General features: G+C 41.8%; 4 protein-coding genes and 1 long non-coding RNA gene across 16 annotated transcripts in view; 3 read left to right on the forward strand and 2 right to left on the reverse strand.

Annotated features, from left to right (window-relative positions):
- Nucleotides 1–2,474, forward strand: rpz2 (rapunzel 2). Of its 3 annotated transcripts, none has more exons than XM_086063443.1 (2): nucleotides 1–107; nucleotides 1,547–2,474. In XM_086063443.1, the coding sequence occupies exon 2, from the start codon at nucleotides 1,556–1,558 to the stop codon at nucleotides 2,273–2,275; it is 720 nt and encodes a 239-aa protein (XP_085919569.1). In that variant the 5' UTR covers nucleotides 1–107; nucleotides 1,547–1,555; the 3' UTR covers nucleotides 2,276–2,474. The 3 variants fall into 3 exon arrangements, with proteins under 3 accessions (XP_085919569.1, XP_085919568.1, XP_085919570.1); XM_086063442.1 differs by having other exon boundaries at nucleotides 23–107; nucleotides 1,512–2,474; XM_086063444.1 differs by having other exon boundaries at nucleotides 31–107; nucleotides 1,550–2,474.
- A 562-nt stretch (nucleotides 2,475–3,036) lies between these two features.
- On the forward strand, nucleotides 3,037–9,431 carry krit1 (KRIT1 ankyrin repeat containing). The gene is made up of 17 exons (XM_086063431.1): nucleotides 3,037–3,225; nucleotides 3,718–3,859; nucleotides 3,955–4,111; nucleotides 4,174–4,266; nucleotides 4,719–4,848; nucleotides 5,032–5,275; nucleotides 5,361–5,476; nucleotides 5,541–5,684; nucleotides 5,744–5,900; nucleotides 6,009–6,116; nucleotides 7,648–7,804; nucleotides 7,936–8,087; nucleotides 8,176–8,342; nucleotides 8,423–8,510; nucleotides 8,593–8,799; nucleotides 8,876–8,992; nucleotides 9,135–9,431. Exons 2-17 carry the CDS (start codon nucleotides 3,758–3,760, stop codon nucleotides 9,222–9,224), a joined length of 2,229 nt encoding a protein of 742 aa, XP_085919557.1. The 5' UTR covers nucleotides 3,037–3,225; nucleotides 3,718–3,757; the 3' UTR covers nucleotides 9,225–9,431.
- Nucleotides 9,432–10,410: 979 nt separating this feature from the next.
- cyp51a1 (cytochrome P450 family 51 subfamily A member 1) lies at nucleotides 10,411–15,733 on the forward strand. Its single transcript, XM_086061923.1, has 10 exons — nucleotides 10,411–10,705; nucleotides 10,795–10,893; nucleotides 11,264–11,440; nucleotides 11,522–11,648; nucleotides 12,488–12,662; nucleotides 13,182–13,301; nucleotides 13,371–13,566; nucleotides 13,631–13,726; nucleotides 13,838–14,006; nucleotides 15,253–15,733. Exons 1-10 carry the CDS (start codon nucleotides 10,541–10,543, stop codon nucleotides 15,429–15,431), a joined length of 1,503 nt encoding a protein of 500 aa, XP_085918049.1. The 5' UTR covers nucleotides 10,411–10,540; the 3' UTR covers nucleotides 15,432–15,733.
- Nucleotides 11,801–14,885, reverse strand: LOC147157805 (uncharacterized). Of its 2 annotated transcripts, XR_015091039.1 has the most exons (5): nucleotides 14,742–14,885; nucleotides 13,356–13,577; nucleotides 13,201–13,295; nucleotides 12,933–12,993; nucleotides 11,801–12,729 (listed from the first exon to the last, which is right to left on the reverse strand). It is a non-coding gene; the product is annotated as an uncharacterized LOC147157805 (long non-coding RNA). The 2 variants fall into 2 exon arrangements; XR_015091040.1 differs by lacking the exon at nucleotides 12,933–12,993.
- Nucleotides 15,734–15,770: 37 nt separating the features above from the next.
- The window catches only part of akap9 (A kinase (PRKA) anchor protein 9), a 43,639-nt gene continuing 33,046 nt past the window's right edge, over nucleotides 15,771–26,363 (reverse strand). For all 9 annotated transcript variants that reach the window (XM_086061922.1, XM_086061916.1, XM_086061915.1 and 6 more), the window contains 21 exons: nucleotides 26,107–26,229; nucleotides 25,980–26,024; nucleotides 25,774–25,908; nucleotides 25,647–25,691; nucleotides 22,891–25,200; nucleotides 22,762–22,819; nucleotides 22,312–22,439; nucleotides 22,019–22,198; nucleotides 21,590–21,760; nucleotides 20,630–20,735; nucleotides 20,365–20,548; nucleotides 20,045–20,195; nucleotides 19,689–19,985; nucleotides 19,147–19,617; nucleotides 18,840–19,019; nucleotides 18,442–18,648; nucleotides 17,195–17,430; nucleotides 17,014–17,108; nucleotides 16,453–16,570; nucleotides 16,248–16,378; nucleotides 15,771–16,158 (listed from right to left, as the gene is read on the reverse strand). In XM_086061922.1, coding sequence (XP_085918048.1) covers nucleotides 16,112–16,158; nucleotides 16,248–16,378; nucleotides 16,453–16,570; nucleotides 17,014–17,108; nucleotides 17,195–17,430; nucleotides 18,442–18,648; nucleotides 18,840–19,019; nucleotides 19,147–19,617; nucleotides 19,689–19,985; nucleotides 20,045–20,195; nucleotides 20,365–20,548; nucleotides 20,630–20,735; nucleotides 21,590–21,760; nucleotides 22,019–22,198; nucleotides 22,312–22,439; nucleotides 22,762–22,819; nucleotides 22,891–25,200; nucleotides 25,647–25,691; nucleotides 25,774–25,908; nucleotides 25,980–26,024; nucleotides 26,107–26,229 — 5,418 coding nt within the window. In that variant the 3' untranslated portion in view covers nucleotides 15,771–16,111. The remainder of the gene's footprint in view (nucleotides 16,159–16,247; nucleotides 16,379–16,452; nucleotides 16,571–17,013; nucleotides 17,109–17,194; nucleotides 17,431–18,441; nucleotides 18,649–18,839; nucleotides 19,020–19,146; nucleotides 19,618–19,688; nucleotides 19,986–20,044; nucleotides 20,196–20,364; nucleotides 20,549–20,629; nucleotides 20,736–21,589; nucleotides 21,761–22,018; nucleotides 22,199–22,311; nucleotides 22,440–22,761; nucleotides 22,820–22,890; nucleotides 25,201–25,646; nucleotides 25,692–25,773; nucleotides 25,909–25,979; nucleotides 26,025–26,106; nucleotides 26,230–26,363) is intronic.

Below are 26,363 nucleotides of genomic sequence, written 5' to 3' on the forward strand. Positions count from 1 at the left end.
CTTATTTGGCAAGAAAGGGCCGTCTCCGTAGGCCGGAAAAGGAAAATGGTGGCCAGGGCAGACGGGCGGCTCCCGTAGACAGAAAGATAGCAGAAGCGTTATCCCTTGTGAGTAAACATTAAACACGAGCAGCCGCTTGAGATTTGTGTTTTTACTGCTGATGTGTTTGAGTGTTGATTGACAGGCAGGGAATGGCGCTGGCGCTAGGTATGATTGGTTTGGGTGATCAGGAAATGGGTGGAAAGGGGGCTTATAAACGACATCAGTGGTGTTTAGTTCAAGCAAAATGTGTTTGTTAAATAAGACGTTACCACGGTGACATGGTGACTTACATATAAAGTCATGTTGATTGACGTTGACATAATTTTAAGATGTATTTTTATTTTGTGATATGATTAATTCAACCGAGGTGTAGACTATAATGCACAAATTTTAGTTTAAACAAAAATCAAGAGTCTCTTATTTATTCGTATACAAAAACGAGTATACAGTATTTTTTTGTTCAGCATAAATGAGTACACTCAAACAGGTTTTGTAAGAACACTTTTAGTTTCATTTCAGAATCAAGATTTTCTACTATACTACAAAGTACTCCTACAAAAGTGGGCCATTGATTGCAAACAAGATTTGTTAATTAGTACCCACAAAAAAAAGTAGTTTTTATATTAAATTTATTAAAGTACATTTTGCACAAATAAGTAACCCCGGAAAAAAACTGACAACTTGTTAATTCCAAGCCTAGCAGACATGTTGCTATCCTTTACAGTCATAGAAAATACTAAGATGTTTTTGTTGTGGGTTGCATTATTTATTTTTTTGCATTAGTTAATTTGATTAAACTGAATATTTTGTAATCTATGCATTCCATTACAACCTTACTTTCATGTTGTGAGTTAAGCGCATATTCTACAAAATACGTTTTGTCAAAATTTTGGAAATAGTTCTTATGTTATCTTCATTGAGATATTGAATAAAATCTTTAAAAAAAAAATCAAAGGTGTACTCATATATGCTGAGCACTGTATATGTACCTCATGTTTTTTAATGAAAAAAAAAACAATAGGAATGTAGTGATTTTTAGAGTTAATTTTGTTCTTTTATTAACATATTTAAGTTTAAAAGTTAAATAAATTGTGTAATTAAAACAATCTGAGGTGATTTAATATAGCACATTCTTTACTAGGCTTGGAGAAATGTGTAATGTATGAGATTGCTTGATACAACAAACGTCTCGGTACTGTCGTTTGCATGAATCAAATGTGCATTTATGTGCTTACGGTATTTTGTTCATGAATGTATGCCTGTGTATGATATTAAACTCCTTTACTGCTTTTATAGGATTGTTAATAATGTATCTAAGGACGTGGGTGGGTGGTAGTGAGTGGAAACTCGGCTCTTAGAGTAGAATTGATTAAAAATGCTAAAAGGCACAGCTAGGTAGCCACTGCAGGCTAACATTCCAACAATTTTCAATTTTCTAAAAATGTGTTGCTTTTCCTTTATCCTTCTAGTCTTAATCTCTTCGTGTGGCCATTTTCCCCCCCAGAAGAACAAGATGGCGGACGGTTTCCAGGTAAAGAAAACGGCAGTCCTTGTGCTGACCTACGTGGAGAAGGTTTCCTCTTTCGCCTCGTCCATCGACCCCATCTTCGGCATCGTCTCCTCCTTGGTGGGTGTGGCTCGCAAGGGTCTCATGGACGAGGAGGGCCACGAGCTGGACCAGGACTTCCAGGCCATCCACACCAAGCTGGAGAGCATCTCCGAGAAGAACCGGCAGTGTCTGACGCAGATCCGGATAGACGAGGTGAACGAGACCTTCGGCAAGTACGAGGAGTACATCAAGCATCAGTACGCCGCCTTTAATGCCATGGTGGCGCAGGTGAAGAAGGACCCGGACAACACGCTGTGCTGCATGAAGAACTTTGAGCGGATCTACGAACGGGACAAAATGGACACTGGCCTGGAAGTGTATTACCGCGGCGTGATGGGCTTCAACTTGCTCTTCGGCAGGCCGCTGCTGAGGGTCTACCTGGAGAACTGCGATGGCGACGCGGAGATCATGGAGAGCCATTGCTCACATATAGCCCACCTCTTCTACATGGGCCTCATCACCCTCATGGCCTATACTGTGGTCACAGAGGACGACGAGGAGGAGGTGCGCGAAAAGTGGACCGTCAGGGTGCACGACATTCAGAGGAAGATGCAGGAGGTGCTCAGCCTCTGCAAAGACAGGGAACCCGACTCGGCTTCCGGTGAGAAAAGTCCTGCTTCCTGAACTTGGCGCGACAAGTCGAGAACCACCACACGGCTGTGGGCCAATCGAATTACAGTACAGACCAATCATCTTATACCAAAAGAACATATGTAACCTCAGCTATGTTTATCTTTTATGTTATTATATTAACCATTGCATGATTTTGTTTTCAATGTTTGATATAATCACTTCAAATAAAAAATATTGATGTGTTTGTTGATTGGCATAAAAATAATTGTTATGGGTTTTTACAGCACAGCGAACCAATGTTTCACTGGGATACATTCCAAGCCCACCCACAATGGCGGAAAAATCTAAGACTGTACAAAGTTGATATTTTTAGCTCATTCCACATTTAACAGATTTTTGATATTTCGACACGAATAAAAAATTGCACGCATAATGTGAATACTAGTATGTGAGGTGGCATTCAATAATGTTAGAAACATTTGTGAGAGGTAAAACTTTGCTTTAAAACGTTTTTATATGATCTCGATATTCATTACATTCATTACTATTGGGGGGGGGGGGGGTCCTGCAACATATCCCCGCAACAAACAGGTCGGGGTTTACTAATTAAAAAACAAAAAAGTTGCTTGTATACAGGCATAAGCATAAAGTTATGACAACCAATCACCCTGCTGGACAATCTTGTGAATTGCTAAATATTTTCAAATAGCTAAAGTTACGTGTAAAAATAAAACAAGTTAAACAACGCTCGCTACTCTCGACACCTTTCGCCCTACCACTATATACCAAAGTGTTCTATTGTCCTACCGGCTCTGCCGTCCTTGAACGCACCGCGACTCCTGTTTGCCAAGGGGCCAACAATATCAGGCAGGCGGCGGCGGCGACTTTTTGCCCGAATAACCACCCTGGAAATTCACCCGGTGGGGCCGAGGGTGGACACTTAACCCGAAAAGGACTCCGACGGTGGGGAAGAAGTTGTGTGAAGTTTGCGTGTCTTTTCGGTGAGTTTGGCCACTCGAATTAACCGATGATGCCGTGTAGCATCCAAAGCTAGGACAGCCAAACGGCGTCTATTTGTCGTTAAAGTAATTCAACTCTACGTATTTAAACATGGCTTCAAATTCGTAAGAGTCGTGGTGAATGCAGAACTATGTTTTTTTTGTTTTGTTAATAGCATGTAGGAACGACAGACGTGCTTTGGTTTCCGGGGCGTCACCATCATGAATTCAACAAGTAGCAGTACGACTGTATTATATTGTGCAGTACTGTACCGTAATGACTCCAAAGTAACAATCGACCGATGAGCAAATCCAGCATAATATGGCCATTACAGATAATTATTAGTACCCACAGGGGTGCATACTACATAATAAACACCTGAAACGAAAGTACAACAACATCATACGAAACATTTGACCTGCAAATCCTTATAATAAACATGCGTTCATCGGTTAAAATAATTGTATCGTCATGATTGTCGTTCGGCATCCCAGACATGCCACTCCACAGCATTTGGCCCTAAAAGCCGTCATCATGGGTAACGAGGACAGCCTGGAGGACGTGTTTGTCGCTGTCCTCCGGCCCAAGAACCAAGTCAGCCTCAGCTCCAAGGAGTACAGAGCCAAAGCCTATGAGGTGCACTTTCAAAAATAATCACACCCTCATGTCACCGTTTGTTATATCGCAACGTTTTTAAACAATCGTTTCACTATGTGCATCTCCATGTTGAGATCCTGCTGAGTGAAGTGCCCTTGGAAGGGAAGGAGAAGAAAAGGAAGAAAGTCCTCCCGACAACCAGGATCCAAGCGGCAGGAGACAAATCCAAATCCATCTTGGACTATGTTGCGGACACCATCAAACCCTTGTCCAACAACCAAAGCTTCAGCGGTGAGCATGGGACGATTCAATTTGCTTTTCAGATGAGGCTCGTTATCCAGTTTGTATTCCAGGTAAACGTGTGGTTCACATGAAGAAATTCCCCCTGGGTGGGGAGAACGCCGCCAAAGAGGCGTCGCTGTTTGTGGTGCCAGTTGGCGTTAAAGGTGTTGTATTTCCCCCCGTCCCAATATAACTCATTTGCTGCCATTGACGGCTCTAGACGTCAATTTTTTTTTAAAAACTATTTCTATTACTTTTTTCCACTTTTGTTAACAAGAGTATGAAAACCTAGGAAAAAAATGTATTGTAAGTTTAGAACAGATGTAAAATTTGTGGTTAATCGCGAGTTAACTATTGGAAGTCATGCGATTAATTACAATTACTAATTTTTAAATTATATTTTCTTTTTTGTTTGATTACTTAATTATTTAAACTCAAGATTAATCACAAATTTTATATGTTTGATATGTACAAAAAAAAAAATTCTCGGTTTTCATACTCTTGTTAACAAAAGTGGAGAAAAAAAAGTGAAACTAATCGAAATCGTTCAAATGAATTTTTGACGTCTAGAGCCGTCAACGGCAGTGAATGAGTTATAACCAGCGCGTTTTGACAGACAACAGCAAACCGGTCCACAACTCGGGCGGCCCAAGCTTCTACTGCCTACAGGACATCATGAAGGTCTGCAGCCAGACCAGCATCCACTTCTGCCCGGTTACTGCCAAGATGCTCCTTGCCTTGGACAAGTGAGCTTGAATTTTGCATCATATTTACTTTTTTGAAGCCCACTCGCCCTTATCCATACAACCGCACAATCCAAAAGTTGAAGTCACACACCCTCGGTTGACTACTCTTCCCCTATGTTTTAAGCCACGCCCCCTCCAACATCCACACACTTTGACTTTGCTCCAAAACATGCCCACTTCCAGGTGGCTAGCGGAGCAGCACGCGGTGCCTCACGCCATCCCAGCCCTGTTCCGGCCAGCGCCCGTGGAGAGGGTGAAGACCAACGTCAGCAACCCGGCGTACGGCGGCGAGGGCCGAGCGAGCGACGAGGGCCTGCACATGGGCTACACGGCGCTAGAAATTAAGAGCAAGATGATGTCGCTGGAGAAGGCGGACATGTGCATCCTAAACCCGCTCTATGGCTCCGATCTGCAGTACACCAACCGGGTGAGACCAGGTTTAATGTGCACGCTAAGATAAATATGACCAAAGGTACTAAATACCTTTGATAAAAAAACGGTATGTCTGCAAGGTGGATAAAGTTATCATCAACCCATATTTTGGGCTCGGAGCACCCGACTACTCCAAAATCCAGATCCCGACGAGGGAGACGTGGCAGCACGCCGCCAACTGCACACCTGAGGACAAGTGAGGACTCAATCCAGCTTCTCCTCTCCTGAATATGTCATTTATCATCATTTTGTCTTTGCAGGGATCGTCAGTGGGTGGACGACTTCCCGCTCCACCGCAGCGCCTGTGAGGGCGACACGGAGCTGCTCACCAAGCTCCTGGACAGCGGCTTTTCGGTCAAGCAGCTGGACAGCGACCACTGGGCTCCCATCCACTACGCATGCTGGTGAGGATCCACAAAACCGCGTCGATTCGTCTCCTGATGTTTGTTATTTGCCCTTTCAGGCACGGCAAAGTTGAGGCGACCAAGCTTTTGTTGGAAAAAGGTAAATGTAACCCGAACCTGCTGAACGGGCAGCTCAGCTCACCGCTGCACTTCGCCGCAAGAGGCGGCCACGGTGATATCGTCCAAGTCTTGCTGCAGCACCCCGAGATTGACCGGGTGAGCCCAAAAATACACTACAAAAATATTTTCCCCACAATAAATATTAGGACTCGTCATGTCAATGCGATGCTGTTTATTGTCATTCCTTTTCTGTGTGGTCATCAGCACATAGAAGACCAGCAGAAGCGATCGCCACTGCAAGTGTGTGAGGAGAACAAGCAGAACGAATGGGAGGAGATCGTGAAGCTTCTTAAACAAGCCAACAGCAAACCGGTGAGTCCCACAATCACCCACTGCAGTTAACACAATGCCCACTAGAGGGTGTCATTTCTCACTGTAGTCCACCACAGATTGTTATGCACAGGAAATTTTGTAGTAGAGATAGGCCGATATAATAATATATATATATATATATATATATAAATATATATATATATATATATATATATATATATATATATATATAAATATATATATATATATATATAAATATATAAATATATATATATATATATATATATATAAATATATATATATATATATAAATATATATATATATATATATATATATATATAAATATATAAATATATATATATATATATATATATATATATATATATATATATATATATAAATATATATATATATATATATATATATATATATATATATATATATATATATAAATATATATATATATATATATATATATATATATATATATATATATATATATATATATATATATATATATATATATATATATATATATATATATATATATATATATATATATATATATATATATATATATATATATATATATATATATATATATATATATATATATATATATATATATATATATAAATATATAAATATATATATATATATATATATATATATATATATATATAAATATATATATATATATATAAATATATATATATATATAAATATATATAAATATATATATATATATATAAATATATATATATATATATAAATATATATATATATATATATAAATATATATATATATATATATATATATATATATATATATATATATATATATAAATATATATATATATATATATATAAATATATATATATATATATATATATATATATATATATATATATATATATATATATATATATATATATATATATATATATATATATATATATATATATATATATATATATATATATATATATATATATATATATATATATATATATATATATATATATATATATATAATAACCGATATTTGGAGCTGATATTCATTTTCACTAAAAGGGAAAATTTACAAATTCCACCTCTTATTTTTGGGTTAATTTTAAAGCACATGTTTATTGAATTACTTTTAGGGTTTGTAAAATATTGGAGTTAAAAAAAAAATCTTTGTTTTAAAAATCTAACAAAAAGTTGCAGGATCTCCCAGGGGCAGTAGCATGTTTTCAAAAGTTAAATAAAAACGTCATTAATTGTTTTCTACAGTAAATAAAGTCTTCCAAAATTAGAAAATATCTGAAGCATTCAATTTGTCCTTATCTTAGTTTTAATTTCAAACAGAAAGTGCAGAGATTTTTCCAGGGTCAGCAGCATCTCTGAAAATGTCATTAGTTCTCTAAAGTTAACACTTTTTTTAAATGGACCATATGATTCTTCAAAATGGCCGATGCCGATACTCGACAAAATGCTAAATATCGGAGCCGCTAATCGGTCTATCCCTATTTTGTAGCAATTCCTTTTGCATTTTATCAATTTTTTTAAAAATATGTTCTTTACAGTACGAGAAGGTGCGCATCTACCGCATGGACGGCTCGTACCGTTCCGTGGAGCTGAAGCACGGCAACAACACCACAGTGCAGCAGATCATGGAGGGCATGCGTCTGTCCCAAGAGACCCAGCAGTACTTCACCATTTGGATATGCTCCGAAAACCTCCGTGAGCAGACGAGCTAACATCTCCTTATTTTAAGGATTAAAAGCGGATGCGCCCGACCACTGACTGTTTTTTTTTTTTTAAAGATGAATATAATATGTATACTGTAGTAATAAGAGGCACATGTGTCACAGACTTACAGCTGAAGCCGTATCACAAGCCCGTGCAGCACCTGCGCATCTGGACGGAGATCGTGACGGACCTGACTGTGCTGGACCCGCAAAGGGAGACGCCTCAGCTCTTCCTCCGCAGGGACGTCCGCTTGCCCCTAGAGATTGAGAAAAAGGTCACTCAGCTCCAATGCTTAGCTTAAAACGTCACGATGCTAAAAGCACAGCATAAGAATGCGCGACTTCCCCCGTTTTTGACTGCAGGTGGAGGATCCGCTGGCCATCCTCATCCTGTTTGACGAGGCCCGCCACTGCCTGCTGAAGGGCTTCTTTCCGGCTCCCGACAGCAAGCTGATCACGCTGGCTAGCTTCCTGCTGCAGATCATCTACGGGAACTATGAGAGCAAGAAGCACAAGCAAGGCTTCCTCAAGTACGACACGGACTGAATCTGAGTTTTTTGATTTATGTTTTGTTAGACACACAGTTTGACGAACGCTCTCTTGTTTTCAGTGAGGAAAATCTCAAGTCCATTGTGCCTATATTGAAAGTGAAAAGCAAAGCATACCACTGGACCCACAGGATACTTCATGAATATAAAGTAGAGTGGAAGCTTGGAGAAGTTTGGACAAGCCCCCCCCCCCCCGTCATGGTTTAAAACGTTTGAACTTATTTGCCAACAGGCGCTGAGCACCAGCGAAGGCGTGAGCAAGGAGATGCACCACCTGCAGCGGCTCTTCCTGCAGAACTGCTGGGACATCCCCACCTACGGCGCCGCCTTCTTCACAGGCCAGGTGTACACCAAGGCCAGCGCCAGCAACCACAAGGTCATCCGCGTCTACGTGGGCGTCAACACCAAGGGGCTGCACCTCATGAACATGGAGACCAAGGTGCGCCGTCGTTGCGTCTTCTCATCGGAATACTTGCCGGCCTCTCATTTGCATGCTTCGTTGGTTCGTCTTGAAGGTGCTTCTCATCAGCTTAGAGTACGGCACCTTCATGTGGCAGCTCGGACACGCCGACCAGTACTTCCAAGTGCACGGCGGGGAGAACAAAGTGAACTTCGTCGTGCACACCAAGCAGGTAAACGTGGTCCATAAAGGAACATCTTACAAAAATGAGACCCTCTCCAAATACAACCCAGTGATCAGAGAAGAAACGTTTACATTATTTTTGACACATTGAAGTGGTATGAATAATGAATGTCTCTCGTAATTGTTGCTAGGCCGGCCTCATTGTGAAGCTTTTAATGAAGCTCAGCGGACAGATGATACCCAACGACAAAGGCGCCACCGAGAAATACACTTACGGCTGAAACCAAAAGCGCTCAGGATGACGCAGCTGCCAAACCATTTCAATGCTGAATAATAAATGACATGCAACGCAGGGCAGTTTTCTAATGTTCATATTCACAAGTTCAATGTGTGTGTTTTGGGATTTTTTTGACAAATCTTGTATTTCCATGTTCTGTTAATATGTTATTTAATAATTTGTTTTAATAAATGCAATGATGTTTAAATAAGTCTGTCTGTCCTTTGTATGTATTAAGGTTACATTTTGCACAATTAGAGGATTAAATAAATAATTCCTCTTAATTAGTCTGAACATTTTCATTTACTACAAATAATGTTTTTATGTTCATCTATCTATGCAAGCGACAAAAGTGGGAACCTGAACAATTTAATGTTATTTCTCTAGCTGTATTCTATACATGCAAGTCCCGAATTTCAAACTGATCAAGTAAATTTGTGAGTAAATTGAGACAAAATCATCATTACGGTATTTCAGTAGAGTGCAAGCTGATACTGTACTTGATTTACGAGCGCCCAACTGAAAATTGTTTCGAGATACGAGCCGCTGCAGCAACACATAAACTCGCAAGTGAAGATAATAATGCTGTTGTGACATTTTTTGTTTGGTGGTTTACTGTGAGAATTTAGTCATGTAGAATATGTGCCTCGGCTCAATAAAAGTCAGGAAACGCTAGTTTATTGTGATAAATTTGGACTTAATAAATAGTTAGCCCTGGCCGCTAAGCTAATTAGTATGTAAACACAACCCCATTTTATTAATTTAGCCGAGAAAGATTTAAAATTCTATAACGCTTGAGTTCTTAAATTTCCGTTATTATGACGATTCGACGACGCAGTCGTTTTCACAAGTTATTACGGAATAAGTGCGTTTTATGACGAAAAAATAAAACTAGCGAGTTATGTTCACGTACATAATTTGTAACATTAGATAGTTTGAAAAAAAATTGTTACATACAAAACTGTATTCATATTTTTGCTAAAATAATACACATAAATATATGTCTTGTGAGACGGACTTTTGAGCAATCAATGTGTTTAAATAAAAACCAATAATAGTTATTTATTATAATTCGGCCACGCAGTGACATCATAACACCCGACATCGGTTCAGACAAAGCAACCAATCATAGGAGTCACCAATTGACAGACACGAAAACAACAGCCAATCATAAACGGCAGTCGCTCAGGCGGGGGCGGGACCGACGTTGACAGGTAGAGAACAGCAGCGGCGCTCCAACAATTTTAGATGGAGTTGTCCAAGATTATAAAGATCCGTTCGCACACTTAAAAAGCGAACCGTGAAACGGAAGTTTTAAACATGGCGACGCATTTGTACCAAATGAGCACTAAGCTGCTCGAAGACACTGTGAGCAAAATGAACGACAACCTAACCTCTTTGGTCCTGGCTGTTTCTGTCGTCACGCTCACGTTAGGATATTTTTACGGCAAAATACTTCCCAGACAGACTTCTGACAAGAATGTGGTAAGTTGCATTAAAGTGAATGAACCTTGTGCTTAAATTCTAAATAATGTCGTTATTTGTTGTTGTTGTTTTGCTTCCCCTCCCTCCAGAAATATCCACCTTACATCCCTTCCAGTGTCCCCTTCCTGGGACATGCTGTTGCATTTGGCAAAAGTCCCATAGACTTTTTGGAAAACGCCTACGAAAAAGTAAGTTCAAGCTTATAACTAATGTTTTTTTTTCTTTTATATTATAAACAAAATTATAGTACGAATTAATGACATGACATATGTAAGGGTAACGTAGTGATGTAATATGGTAGAAAACAAACTGCAATTTACAAGAGTACAATCTAGAAAGAGACCATTGTAACCTAAATTGTATTATTCAACCCAAGGGTTTCAATTGGTTAAAAAAAAAAGAACCTAAGACTACACACTAATATAAACAGTATTGTTCAATTTAAAGAGATGAAGTTGAAAACCACAAGGCCTGACAAAAAAAAATCCCCACCGTTGCGTTATCGCAGCCAGAAAGGTTCAAGATGCGGACAAATAGTTAACCCTCTAACTTCCACAGTACGGACCGGTGTTCAGCTTCACCATGGTGGGCAAAACATTCACGTACCTTCTGGGTAGCGACGCCGCCACGCTGCTCTTCAACAGCAAGAACGAGGACCTGAACGCCGAGGACGTCTACTCCAGACTAACCACGCCAGTCTTCGGCAAAGGAGTCGCCTACGATATCCCCAACCCGGTGAGAGTCCACCGGAACACGTTATTGTCCAAAACGGTGAAATAAGTCTCACCCGTGGATGTCGTTTATGTATATGTGTAGATCTTTCTGGAACAAAAGAAGATGCTGAAGACGGGTCTGAACATCGCTCACTTTAGAGAACACGTCAAGATAATTGAGGCAGAGACCATCGACTATTTTCAGCGATGGGGAGACAGCGGCCAGAGAAGTAAGATCAATATGTTTAATACAATTGTGTGACAGAAGGTTTAAGATCCCAACATATTTCCAGAAATTGTATCTCTAGCTCTTATTCTAACAAAGATATGGCATATTTCGTCAAAGGGTTGAATGTAAACACAGCCAATAAACTTACATACAACTCTCAGCAGTCATTATTTTCACAAAAAGCAATGATTTGGAATGGTACATTGGTGCATAGCGCCACCTTGTGGAGCGGAGGGGAAATTAACGTTAAAGTTCATAGGAAAATTATTTGGTGGTTTATAAAAGCATTTGTGCGGCAAATTGTTTAATAACTTGTAGTTTATAGATAAAAAAGGGCTGCACAAATAACCACATTTAATTGTGATCACAATTTCGGATGCTGTGATTAAATTGACTCGATTGTTGATGCAGATATAATCAACTGCTTTCTCAACTAGTAGTCAGCCAACCACTAGGGGGCGAACGCATGATTAGGATTTCAATAAGCTGCCTAAATAATAAGACAGATACTAGCATATTTATTCAGTTTTTAATTCTTGGGTAAATGTGATTTTCTTAATATCAATCAGTGTATTCTAAAATAATAAACCATACATTTCAAAGTTTAATTTTACACTGAAAACTGTTTTCAAATAGAACAGTGATCAAAATAATATCATTTTGTACATAAAAGTGCAGCCCTTGTGTCTTAATAGTAAAATATCAATATTTGCCATAACATTACAACAATATTAGATGGGTCAAAAATAACAATACAATACACACTGGTCAACTTCCACTGTTGTTTTGTTCCGTTTCTGACGTGTTTTTCAGCACTATTAAAGCTTTTCCTCCTTCCAGACCTGTTCGAGGCGTTGTCCGAACTTATTATCCTGACGGCCAGCAGCTGCCTGCACGGTAAGGAGATCCGCGGCCTGCTGGATGAGCACGTGGCTCAGCTCTACGCCGACCTGGATGGAGGATTCAGTCACGCCGCCTGGCTCTTGCCCGGATGGTTGCCGCTGCCCAGCTTCAGGTGGGACGATGACATCGTCATCATTATATGGAACCATGATTCTGGGGTGTCGTTTTCCTATCAGGGACTAAATAATAAATAATACAGCGTTCGCCCATGTATTTGCCATTTACATCGGATTCACCCAATCAACATTTTTTTTTACCTATCTGGAATTATTTGCTGGGGAAAAAAAGTATGTGTCAGTAATTTTATGCTCTTTTAAACACCCTAAGATTCCACAAGGTGGTGCTAAAGCCTCATCTAATAGCCAAGGAACTACAGCGGTACCTCAGTATTAGTATTGTATTATACTGCCCTCTGGTGGCCAAGAAGGAGCTGGAGGATGAATCTATGACATTGAGATGAACAAACTATTAAAACAAATCTATTTAATTGTTAATACTGCATGTTTTTGTAAAGTACAATACTGAAGTTAAAAAAAAAATATTGGTGTTTTTTGTGAGGATGGAACAGATTAATGGCATTTGCATTTATTTCAACGGTGAAGGATGATTTAAGATATTTTGTCATCATTAGAAAGCGGGACAAAGCTCACCGGGAGATCAAGAACATCTTTTACAAGGTGATTCAGAAGCGAAGAAGCTCTGAGGAGAAAGTGGACGATATTCTGCAGACGCTCATGGATGCAACCTACAAGTAAAAAAAATAAATAAATAAAATAATTCCTTTTCAAAGCTGGCTGAATTCAACCTTTTTTTCTTTCAGGGATGGCCGGCCGCTGTCAGACGACGAGGTCGCGGGCATGCTGATCGGTCTCCTGCTGGCCGGTCAGCACACGTCGTCCACCACCAGTGCCTGGATGGGTTTTTTCCTGGCCAGGGACAAAGCCACACAGGAGCGTTGCTACGCTGAGCAGAGGGCCGTGTGTGGTGACCACCTGCCTCCGCTCCACCTGGATCAGGTACCACCCGCCTTGACAAATGTGAATTAATTAATAATTAACAGTATGTTATGTCATTTTTCAGTTGAAGGACCTCAGCCTGTTGGAGCGTTGTTTGAAGGAGACTCTGAGGCTGCGGCCTCCCATTATGACCATGATGAGGATGGCTCGCTCTTCTCAGGTAATGACATCATTGGCGTTAAACCGCAACACTCACCCGGTGTACGATTTCCTACGCAGTTTAAAAGATTGCTATGATGAGTAACTCTAGTGTCTCACATCGGTGCCACAGACCACATCGGGCTTCACCATCCCCGCGGGCCACCAGGTGTGCGTCTCCCCGACCGTCAACCACCGACTGCAGGATACGTGGCGTGAGAGGACACGGTTCGACCCTGACCGCTACCTCCAGGATAATCCCGCTGCCGGCGAGAAATTTGCCTATGTGCCTTTCGGAGCCGGTACGCACCCCTTCCGACGCCATATTTGTGTTGGTGTTATATGGATCATTGTAAAAACATTTTTCAAAACAGACCATTTATTTGATCATTTTGGTTATGTTTTCAAGAAAAGAGAAGACAAAAACATCATATACTGTAATTTGATTCATCCAGCTAAACTCTTCCGTACTTTTGTAGATTTGACTAATTTTATTTTATGTTGCCTCAATTAGAGCAAGAGGGACACAAAATAAATGCGAATAGTAAGAAAATGGCCTGTCTTCCCAAATGAGGACGTTTGGTCACCCTAAAATATAGACATTTTGCTCAAGAGTAGTGTTAGCTGCTATGCAATGTTTGCTCAAGCGTAATGTTAGCTGCTATGCTAACTACCGGTCAAGAAAAAAAAAACGTACCATACAACAACCATAATGAAAATATGAGCTTCATGTCTTTTTGTGTGTGTGATAAGTAGCAAAGTTGAAAATCAACGCTAATGTTAGAGTCTTTGTTTAAGCATACATGCTATCTGTGTTAGCTGCTATGCTAACAGATTAACAACATACTGCTATGCTAACCGGTCAACTCACTTGGCTGTAAAAAAACAAAAACAAAAAACCCCCGAAAAACTTGGAAATTAATGTATTTTATGAATATATATATATGTGTGTGAGTAACAGGGTTGCATTCGTTCGAGTAACATAATCCATGCTGGCTGTAAACCTTAAGAAAATATGAAAAATAAAGAGGACTTACCTTAGGTTTACACATGGCCGGAGAAATTAGCTTGATTAAGTCATGTACTATGCTAAGTCACTCTAAAAAGGTTTTAGTAACTTTTTTTTATTTGTTATAATTGTTTTTAGTATCATTTGTGTGTCGAGTCATTTTGAAAGCAAAAACTACTCTTCATTTTGGCTCAGGACAACTAATATATACAAAATGTGTTTTATTTCTGTATTTTGTGTAAGGATTATTTTGTAAAGTCAAATAGCATACTTGCCTAAGGTATTTGTCGAAATTTTCACAAGACAGGTTTTATTTTTATTTATTTTTTAAACAAAACAAGAATCTAATTGCCTCGATTTAGCTGTTACTGATTACAGTGACCTGGATTGTTACACACGTTAAAAAAAACACCAACTAAAAAAACAGGACATTTATTTTAAGTTAAAAAATAACATTGGCATTTATGCTATAAGGCCAACCATTTTGATTATTATTTTTTTTAATTTAATGACTCATTTATTTATATTTTTTTCTTCAGGGAGACATCGCTGCATTGGGGAGAACTTCGCCTACGTGCAGATCAAAACCATCTGGTCCACGATGCTGCGCCTATACGATTTCGACCTGGTGGACGGATACTTCCCCACCATCAACTACACCACTATGATACACACACCTCACAATCCCATCATCGCATATAAAAGAAGGAAACACTGAAGACTTGGAAGTGAATATCACGTAAAACGGACCACTAAGTCTTTCAAAAAAGGAATTTACATTTCATTTTGTAATTAATGTAAAAATAATGTCCACATTTGTGGAGGGTTAAGAAACAAATACAAAATAAGTTTTGTGAGTGCTACTAGCCTCTTAAAACATTTCTTGTTGTCCAAGTCCCCAGTTTTCTTAAATGAAACTTTACGCTGAATTCGATAATACGGGGGAATTTCGGAACTCTTTTTACCTCTGTCAAATATAAATAATAAACGAGATTTGTGAATGATCACATTTTGAACTACCACATTTTCAAGTCAACAATAATTTAAAAAAAACACGTCCAAATATTTTCCTTTATTTCAGTTTTTGACAAAATAGTCAGAAAAGCTTCTATAAAAATACGCTCTCTCCAAATGTCTTGGGGCCATGAAACAAAACAAGTGTGTAGAAGAATCCAGTTAAGCCCCTTGCTCGCAACCAACACCCACACAAACATAAATTAATCTCAAAAATCCTTTTTAAATTATCCACAAACAAAATATACACCATTTGCAGTTGAATTAAATTATGTCATTCAAGTGGCGGCGACGCAAACCTGTATCACACAGATAAAGTGTTTTGGTCCATACGGAAAGACAACAGTTTGCATCAGAAAAGGCAACTTGTTTTTTTTCGCCGTCTTATCTTCTCAAGCCGAAATGTAACGGAGCGAGCGAAGACGAAGCACCTGGAGAAGACGACGAAGAAATAAGAGAAGACATTTCATAGTTAATACAGAGAAGAGATTCCGTTGTCATGTAAATGTTCGACGAGAACCTGATGTGACGCTCCCCAGCCTCCTCTGCAGGGCCTCCAGTCTGGAGATGTAGTCGGTGAGGGCTCGGTCAGGGTCGTAGCTCTGCAGGTGGGCGCACGTGAGCATCCCGGGATCTCCGGCCGCGTGAAACCTTACACACAAGAAATCCATCATTCGAAATTGCCATTTTTCAGCCTTGGTGGAAGCTCCTGAATTTTGTCCTACCTGTGCTGGGCGGAGCAGATGGGCGACCGCGGGGACTCCCGCCCACTGCGTCCCCTGCTTGAGCCCCCGCCTCGGTACATATCTCCGCCCGGGTGGAGGTAATCTCTGTCGTCAGTGCCTGAAAAACAAAACATGAGGTTTTTTTTGCGTAATGTTTGTTTTATGTATAATGATTTTTCCGAAAAAATGGTGTCCGCCTCAACCATTCATTCATTCAGTCTAGCCTTCACAGTTTTTTTTAAATATTTCATTAGATCTTATCACAGGACAACACAGACGTAATGGCATTTTTCTACAATGTAATGTAGTCCGTCCGTGAGCAGCGTGTAAATTATCAGGTATGTCTAAACAAGCAACAAAAGTGAGTACACCCCTACGCGAAAATGTCAAAATTGGGCCCAATTAGCCTTTTCCCATCCCCGGTCTCAGGTCTCAGGTGTGAATGAGGAGCAGATGTTCAAAATTTGGTGTTACCGCTTTCACACGATTTCAAACTGCTCACTGGAAGTTCAACATGGCACCACAACAACTAAGTGATGATCCCAATCGTGTTTGACTTACCGATCATCTGCGTGGTTTCACTTTTCTGAGTGCTACAGGAAGTCGTGTTGCTCATGCCCGTTGTTTTGTGCCAGCGCTTGACAAGGAAACGCATTCTGGAAGAAAAAAAAAATACAAGTAACCGTAGTAAAAAAAAAAAAATAAAAAAAAATCGCTGAATTATTTTCTCTCTGCGACTTACCTGGAGAGGGCGATGGAGACACGCACGGCCGAGCGGAAGCGCGTGAGCCCCCGCCCGCGCTGCCACCTTAGGCCGACGCCCAGCCCCTCCGAGGGTCGGCCCCCCATCCTGGAGAGAAGGGCTAACGTGGCCTCCTCGCATTCCTGGAAGCCACCTAGCAGCAGCAGCAGGTACTTTTTCTGGTAGACCAGAGCTTTCCGGAAGCTCTCTGAGCGCAGGTATCTGCCGTACATCCTCTGCAGGGGACAAGCGAGGACACTAAGATTATCTTTCAACACTTATCCCACTTAATAGTCAGCTACCAACAAATCAAGTTACCTAACCAACTCACCAACTATATTTTCCAACCTATCCAAAATACCAACCCTACTAACCTACTTACCTAATCTACCCAGCACAACCACCTGCCTAGAGCGTCCAACATACTTGCGTAACTCTCCTAACAAGTGACCTAATCTACCCAACCAACTCAAACCCTTAGTTACTAACCTACCTACCTAACCAACCTATTTATACACCTACCTACTTACCTAACCTCGACCTACCTAATGACCTACCCAGCAACATCCCCTCCCTACTTGCAGCAACTTACCTACCAACCTGTTTAACTAACCTACCTATCTACCAACCAAGCAATCCCTCTACCAACACAGCTGTTGTGGTATAAATAGTCCAAACACATAGTTTTAATAATTACTTGCCCAACTTAGATATTTATTCATCCTATTAATCAACCTACCTAAAACCAACCAACCCACTTAACCAACCTAAATACTCACCCTAGCCACCAAACCAACAGATTTACTTACCTTTATAACCACCCTACTAAATCAAACCAACACACCCAAGCCAGCCAAGGTACTAACTTACCTAGAGATCCTAACCAACCTACCTACATGCCAACCCTACCAAACTCGCCTATATTTCTTAACCTATCCACCCTATTTAACCAGCCTGTCTACTAACTTATCCACCCTTCCTAACTTGAACAACCCACCAACCCAACTAATCTACCCGAGTAGTACCTACCTAACCAACCTTATGCAACCTACCCATCCTACATACCTGCAGAACCAACCTACCCCTACTTATCTAACCAACCTACCATAGTTATCTGACCACCCTACCTATTTAGCTAGTTACCTACCTACACAACATACCCTAGCAACCAATCTACTTTACCTACCCACCCTAGTTGTTGTGGGTCACGGAGCCTGTAATTTCAATCCATAATATTCGCATCTGACCTTGAGTGCAGCGTTGTCCGCCTCAGGTCCGGTTATCTCCCTCAGCATGCCGGTTCTGATCTCTGCTCGGAGACGGGCCACCTGAGCGAGGGCCTGATGTAAGGCTTTCTCCAAACGGACCTTCTCCCGACTCCAGGTTTCCTTCTCCTGAGAGAGCAGCAGCGCGTCGGCAGAGTCTGGCCTGGACGCTCCTCTCCTCCCGCTGGACTGCAAAAGGGAGGAAGAATAGTGTTGCATGCCTTTGTTGCAGTACCATTTTGTGCCACAATATGCCGGGCAGCACTGGAAAATACGTACTGTGAGTGCAATTAGCAGCAAACAGAGTGGGTTCAATGTATAGTGTTTCCATATTTAATTTCATTAATTTAATTTTACTTGAACATTTATGTCATACTTACAGTGTTGCCCGTGTGCCGGTAGCAGCGGAGTTCTTCTTCCAGCCGCAGCGAGTGGTTCCTCAGGTCGTTCTTCTCCTCTGTCAGGCGGCCCACGAAACCTGCTAGCTCGGCGTTCTGCCGGAGCAAACGCTCGGTCAGGGAGGAGCTCGATGAGGAGCCTCCTGCCAACAGGGCGGCGCTCTAAGAAGGGGGGTAAACACAAGAGAAGTGCATTTCTGTTAGCATCTCTTAGCCGTTATCCGCCATTTTGTGTAGAGTATTATGTTTGTGTTATGATTTTATTATACATTATATTAGCAATGCTCACCTCAGGGATAGATGGAAGAGCTGGAGACTGCTGCAGCATGCTGATGACATCATCAACACTGGACTGGAGCAGCGACAGCTCTTCACTGGTGATCTCAGCAGTGGCCTTGCTTGCCATGCCGCGGATCTTGGAGGAAACCAGGTGCAGTTTACCCAAGATGGCGTCCGCCATGCGCCAAGGGCCATGGTGATGTTGGTGGTGTGGCGCGGGCAGCGGCCCAGCTCCGCCCTCCCGAGCCAACCTCTCCTCCAGTCGCTCCTTGTCCTCCTCCAGGCTCCTCCGCCTCGCCTCCTCATTTGCCAGCAGGTCCCGCGTCTCTGACAGCCGGGTTTCCAGGCTCTCCAGCTGGGCCCGGGCATCCAGCAGTGCCTCGTTGTGCTGCCTTGCCTTGAGGCCCGCCAGTGTTAGCTCCTCGTCCTTTCTCAGCCCTTCAAGCTTCTCAGCCTCCATTTGGCTGAGGAGACGCACCACCTAGAAAACAACATTTTATTTATTTGTTTATTTATTTGTTGTTGGCAATCACACAACAGCTCGACCCCCACCTTTGCCTGCTTGTCACCCAGCTCTTTGTGCAGTCCTTCCAGAAGGTTCTCCTCCTGGCTGGCTAGGCCTCCGCCTACCCGCAGCTCCCTCTCGGTGCCCAGCGCGGAGCTCATCTCGCGAGCCTTGGCTCGCTCCGTCTCCAGCTGCACCTGGAGCTCTTGGAGGTGCCTGTGGAGGCTCAGCTTCTCCCTCTCGGTTTGTTGGCAGAGGCGGGAGGAGGCCTGGCGCTCCTGCTCCAAGCTGGACGTCAATTCCTCCGCTTGGCTTTTTTGCTCCTCCAAAGCCAGTTTCAAGTCCTTGGAAACAAAGTCCAAGTTGGTTTGTGTTGTGCCGCTTTGAGCCGACGAGGTTTTACCTCCAGTTGTTCTCGAGCGTTCTCCTCGTTCCTCCCTGCGCGACAGCGTTCCTTCTCCATGGCCCACTGAAGCTCACGGCCTTTCCGGGTCTCCTCCAACAGCTGCTCATTCAGCGCGTCCACCTCAGAGGCCTTCTGCGATACCTCCACCCTGCAGACAGTAATAACAGTTTTTCCAAGTTGTTGGCAGAACATTTTAAATTTACTAATATATTCTTCTTTCGATTATTATATATTTTTTTTTACAACCTGGTTTTTACATTATTGGTTTAAGAAGTCAAATTTTCCAGTTCTCTTGTAGACATTTTGTCCAATCTAACCTGAGCGCATCCAGTTCTTTGAGGTGCTTGTGTTGCGATATGAGCGTGGTCTCCAGCTCCAATTTGGTCTGTGACAGTTCTCCCTTCAGCTCCTCCAGCAGCAGCCTGTTGGCCCGCGGCACTCCATCGGCATCGCCTCCGCCCAGATGCGCCGTCGCACCCAATAAGGTGGCAGGTCGTGCACCTAAAGGAGGAAATCAAACTTCTTCTTTTGTGTGTCTTTCCATTAATATGCCATGTCGCAGCTTGTTTCAAAGCTCCTTACCTTGGCGGAGGAGCTCCATCTGACCTCGGAGCTGATGGATCTCAGTGATGAGACTGGACCGGTCTGCTGTGTGGAGGGAACCCAGTGCTTCTCTGTGATGAGCATCCTGGACACGGACCGAAATAACCAACATTCGATTGATGAATAGAAGAAAAACGAATGGGGGGAGAAATTATGATTATTTTAATTATTAGTTTTAAAAATATTTTTGCTTTATTGAAATAGTAAATCTAAAAAAAGGAGTTACTCCAATTTTTTTTATGCAATAATTGAATAATTGCTTCAATAATTAATTTGAACAATTATTTTATATTTTATTTCTAATTGATAATTAAGATATAATGAAGCAGTGTTTCATAATTAATAAATTCCAAGGCTAATAAATGATAGCCTTGATTTTTTTTTTTTTACAGATTTTCAAATAATAGCAATGTAATTATTTAGTTCATGATTAGAAATCATGCTGATATTGCATCTGAAATAGCTATTGTGCTAAGTGAAAAAAATAAAAATAAAAATTGACGCTATAATGCATTGTTTTATAATAAGTCAAATAAATGGAATACTTTTTTTTTTTACTACTATTTTTTTTAAAGTCAATATAGCCTAACCGGACATGAATAACTCAAATATCAATAATTTAATAATTATTTCATTATTTTAAGAATTTAAAAATGATTCAAACTATGATTAATGTACAAATCAATTCTACAATCGTGAATAACTAATTAAAATTATTTTGATCGTTTCAAACTGTTTTCGTGGGGGGCCGCGGGATAGGCTTTTTGGGATAGGCTGGAGCCTATCCCAACTGGCTTCAGGCAGTAGGCGGGGTACACCCTAAACTGGTCAATCACAGCTTTGTCTATGCTAATATAGTTAAAAAAAATTTAGAAAAAAATAATTCCTACTAATACGCAATATAAATTCTAAAAGTGATACGAGTGGGATTATTGTCACCTGCTCGGCCAGCCTGCGCTCCAGCTGGTTGAGGTGGATGACGGCATCGCTAGTGTCCATCAGGTCTAAGTGGCTGTAGAGGGCGCACTTAAGCACACTACGCTCCCTCATGAAAACCTGGCGCACCGCTTCCAAGAGTTTTGCACGCCAATCCGCAGAGTCGCCCGACACCTAGCACACAAATATGAGCATTAATCATACTAATTTCCATAAGGCCGTTTCACATTTTATGTTAGCATTAAGATAGTGGACTTTCGTTAGACAATTTATTATTATGTCTCTTATTTGGAGAACTGTGCAGGCAAAAAAAGTGAGAAAAGGTGCTAAGAAATGCTTTAAAAAGTGTAATTTAATACGTCTTAAGAGTTTTAGATCATTTCAAATGTGTTTAACGCATGTGGGAGGGGTAAAAGTGTCATAAACAAAAACCTGAGTGGTCTGCATGTGAGCAATGAGGCCTTTGAGGGACTCTACAGTAGCCAGCAGGGCATCTCTCTCCTTCAGCCAGACCTGCAGGTTCAAATGGCAACCAGGCTCACTTTCAGAAACGGGAAGCTCTGACAGCGAAAGAACCTGCATGCCCTCCTGGTGCACCTCACGCAGTAATGACTGCACGGAGAAACAACAATGAGGCATTAGAAAATTAGAGTTCCAAATCTCAGTTAGGGTGTTAGGTTAGGATTACACAAGTACATTAATTTCCACAATAATTCAGGTTTTACCTTGATCCTATCAGGTAATACAGGGTCATCCACTTCTCTTCTGGCACCTTCGGGTGTCACCCTAAACTCCTGCTGAAGTCCAGTCGGAAGGTCGTATCCGGTCCTCTGGCTGTAATCGGAGCTGCTGTCTGTGACAAGGAACATACTCGCATTGAGAAAAGGACCATAACTAGAGGTGTAAAAAAAAAAATGAAGTTAATCAGAAAATGTTTTCTTATCATGGAACCCAAGGTCAGCAGATACAACGAAAACAGAAGAGACCCCAGAATTGCACCATGTGGAACACCATGCGACAGTCACCGAATTGAATCGTTCCACTTTAAAATGCACCATTCTTAAATTCTATTGCACCCCAAATGTCGAGATATGCATTAAATCGTCTTTTATTGGACCGAAGCTCACTGCTAATCATAACTGAAAGTTTATCATTAGCATCATTATTGACCTTACCACTCGTGTAGCCATCTTTAAACTGTGACAGTGGCCGATCTTGTCTCAGTGAGAGGACCTAAAAAAAAGAAAGAGGTGATTTCGGGGCATTTCAATTAATTTCAAAGACAAATCTCTGCTTGTGCTCACCTCGTTGCCGCGCAGCTTGTCAATGACAGCCTTGAGCGCTTTGCACTCGTCCTCCAAGTTGTGCGCGTCGCGGCGCAGGGCGTCGCTCTCAGAGATGTGCCGCGCCTCCATGTCCAGGATCTCGGCCGCATGCAGCTCCTGCATCTGGACCACCTTCTCCCGGACTTCTCCCATCACCTCCTCTAGCTCCTCGCTAGCGGCCGTCTGAGTGGAAGCGTCCACCGCGGGCGGCTCGGGACTTCTGGAGGGAGCTGCGGACTTCCTGGATATGGACGTCTTGTCTTTGCTCCCCTTGACGAGGGGCTGCTTGCCGCTTGCTTTCCTCTTGGGCTGGGAGTTGGACAAGGAAGAGGAGGAGAAAGGCTGAGGGGACGCAGCAGGAGAAGGAGACGTCGAGGCTGAGTCGGCCGCCTTTCTCGGGGTCGCATGCGCCTCCCGGAGTTTGTTTTTCAATTTCGAAATGGAGATCTCGCGGAGCTGGATGTCCTCCTGCAGCTTCTCATTGTGGGATATGGAACTTCTCAGTTCTTCTTTGGTGGTATCGGCAATCTTCTTCACCTCCTCGAGCTCCTCTTTCAGCTTCAAAATAGAGACCTCACGGAGCTGGATCTCCTCATTGTGAGATTTGGAACTTCTCACCTCTTGGAGTTCTTCTTTGAGCTTTAAAATGTTGGTCTCACGTAGCTGGATCTCCTCCTGGAGCTTCTCATTGTGGGATTTGTAACTGTTGACGTCTTCTTTGGTGGAGTCCAGATTCTTTTGGAGCTCCAGGAGCTCCTCATTGAGTTTAGAAATTGAGACCTCACACACTTGAACGTCCTCTTGAAGCTTCTCATTGTGGGATTTGTAACTTGTCAGTTCTTCTTTGGTGGTATCGGCAATCTTCTTCACCTCCTCGAGCTCTTCTTTCAGCTTCAAAATAGAGACCTCGCGGAGCTGGATCTCCTCATTGTGAGATTTGGAACTTCTCAGCTCTTGGGCGGCGTCCCTGTTCTTCTGCACCTCTTGGAGTTCTTCTTTGAGCTTTAAAATGTTGGTCTCACGTAGCTGGATCTCCTCCTGGAGCTTCTCATTGTGGGATTTGTAACTGTTGACGTCTTCTTTGGTGGAGTCCAAATTCTTTTGGAGCTCCAGGAGCTCCTCATTGAGTTTAGAAATTGAGACCTCACGCACTTGAACGTCCTCTTGAAGCTTCTCATTGTGGGATTTGTAACTTGTCAGTTCTTGGGTGGAATCCACATTCTTTTGGACCTCCTGCAGCTCCACTTCAAGTTTAGAAATAGAGGCTTCACGCATTTGAACGTCCTCCTTGAGCTTCTCATTGTGGGATTTGTAACTCTTAACTTCTTCTTTGGTGGAGTCCAGATTCTTTTGGAGCTCCAGGATCTCCTCATTGAGTTTAGAAATTGAGACCTCACGCACTTGAACGTCCTCCTGAAGCTTCTCATTGTGGGATTTGTAACTTGTCAGTTCTTGGGTGGAATCCACATTCTTTTGGACCTCCTGCAGCTCCACTTCAAATTTAGAAATAGAGGCTTCACGCACTTGAACGTCCTCTTTGAGCTTCTCATTGTGGGATTTGTAACTGTTAAGTTCTTCTTTGGTGGAGTCCAAATTCTTTTGAACTTCCTGGAGTTCCTCTTTGAGATTCAAAATGGAGACCTCACACACCTTAATGTCCTCCCGAAGCTTCTCATTGCTGGATTTGTAGCTGGTCACGTCTTCGTTGGTGGAGTTCAAGTTCCTCTGGACTTCCTGGCGTTCGTCTTTGAGTTTCGAAATGGTAACCTCACGGAGCTGGATCTCCTCCTGGAGCTTCTCATTGTGGGATTTGTAACTGTTGAGTTCTTCTTTGGTACTGTCCATGTTCTTGTGGACCTCTTGGAGGTCTTCTTTTAGTCGACTAATAGACATTTCACGCACTTGAGCGTCCTCTTGGAGATTCTCATTGTGCGTTTTGTAACTATGTATTTCTTTGGTGGTGTCCACATCCTTCAGGACCTGTTGGAGCTCCTCTTTTAGCTCCAAAAGGGAAACCTCGCGGAGCCGGATATCCTCCTGGAGCTTCTCATTACTGGATTTGTAGCTGATAACTTCTTCTTTGGTGGCACCCACGTTCTTTTGGACCTCCTGGAGCTCCTTTTTGAGTTTAGAAATAGAGACCTCACGCACTTGAATGTCCTCCTGCAGCTTCTCATTGTGGGATTTGTAGCTGTCAAGCTCATCTTTGGTGGAGTCCGCATGGCTTTGGACGTCTTGGAGCTCCTTGAGAAGGTGTGTCCTGTCTGCTTTGTCCTCTTCGGCTTTCACCTGGAAAGAAAAGACAAATTTGAGCTTCAATTTTCATATCTTGTAAGTATAGTAATTTCTGGACTATAAGATGCACCTGGACTATAAGCCGCGCTAGCTAAATTTGGGGAATACTCGAGTTTGTTACACATATAAGCCGCACCCGACTGTAAGCCGCAGGTGTTTTAATGTTACTGCACCGGGTTCCCGCTACTTTCTTTTCCATAATGAGGGTGCAAATTGTCTTGCTTTCGTTCTGTCTCTCTTACTGTATTTGGGCTCACTTGGTTTGTTTTGCTCTGTCTGACGCTTTTGCGCTTCCTTTATAATGCTGCACCTTTGTATTAGCCGCAAGGTCAAATGCAAGTGAAAAAAGTAGCGGCTTATAGTCCAGAAATTACTGTAGTAATTTATTGACAATTTTGTTTTAATACAACACAAATTATTTATAAAACTAAATACTGTACTTGTAAAAGATCTTCTTTCAGTTGTGCAATTGTCAGTTCCCGCTCCTTTGGAGGAAAAGAAAAAAAAACTTACAGGTAATACTTCACATTGAATCTCCATCTTTGTTAACTACTGCTTTATCAATACCTGCAGAAGCTCCTGCAGCTTCTCCAGCTTCTCCTTGCAGCTGCTCAGCTCCTCCTTGGCGTGTGCCGCCTCCTCCTGGGTCTTAGTCAACTCTCCTTGGAGCACCCGCGTCTCCTCATCTCCTCCAGAAGATACCTGAGGGGGAGCATAATTCATCATTTATCATTACTATGGGGTAAAAACATGACAATCAAGAAAATGGATACCGTCTTGAGCTGCTCCTTGAGCCTCTCTATTGTTTCAGTTTTGTCCTAAGAGAGAGTGAGAGAGAGTCACTAAACGTTGCCAACAAAGAAGGGTTCAAACTGGACCTCAAAACACACAACTGCTTACTTTGAGTTCATCATGGAGATGGTGGCATTGCTCCATGTGGTGGTCCAGCTGTTTTTTGGCAGCCAACGCTTCATCTCGGGCCTGTTGAAGCTCCAATGTGAGCACTTGGTTGCCAGCCGAGGCCTGGTTCAAAGAAAGAGGAATTTTTTAACTAGTCATGGACTTGATATGTATATCTACTGACGAATGACCTGGCCTATCTGTCCATGGCCATTGAACACAAAAATGTGCCATCCCCTTCTTCTAAACTTTTATTT

The sequence above is a fragment of the Leptonotus elevatus genome, chromosome 19 (genome assembly GCF_054856555.1).
Source record: "Leptonotus elevatus isolate MCC_2025b chromosome 19, RoL_Lele_1.0, whole genome shotgun sequence".
Taxonomy (NCBI): domain Eukaryota; kingdom Metazoa; phylum Chordata; class Actinopteri; order Syngnathiformes; family Syngnathidae; genus Leptonotus; species Leptonotus elevatus.

Coding starts and splice junctions, on each gene's coding strand:
- rpz2 (XM_086063443.1), top strand. CDS start 1,556: ATGGCGGACGGTTTCCAGGTAAAGAAAACGGCAGTCCTTGTGCTGACC.
- krit1 (XM_086063431.1), top strand. CDS start 3,758: ATGGGTAACGAGGACAGCCTGGAGGACGTGTTTGTCGCTGTCCTCCGG. Junction 4,849..5,031: donor ATGCTCCTTGCCTTGGACAA/GTGAGCTTGAAT, acceptor GCCCACTTCCAG/GTGGCTAGCGGAGCAGCACG. Junction 8,511..8,592: donor GGATACTTCATGAATATAAA/GTAGAGTGGAAG, acceptor ATTTGCCAACAG/GCGCTGAGCACCAGCGAAGG.
- cyp51a1 (XM_086061923.1), top strand. CDS start 10,541: ATGGCGACGCATTTGTACCAAATGAGCACTAAGCTGCTCGAAGACACT. Junction 10,706..10,794: donor AGACTTCTGACAAGAATGTG/GTAAGTTGCATT, acceptor CCCTCCCTCCAG/AAATATCCACCTTACATCCC. Junction 13,302..13,370: donor CTCATGGATGCAACCTACAA/GTAAAAAAAATA, acceptor TTTTTCTTTCAG/GGATGGCCGGCCGCTGTCAG.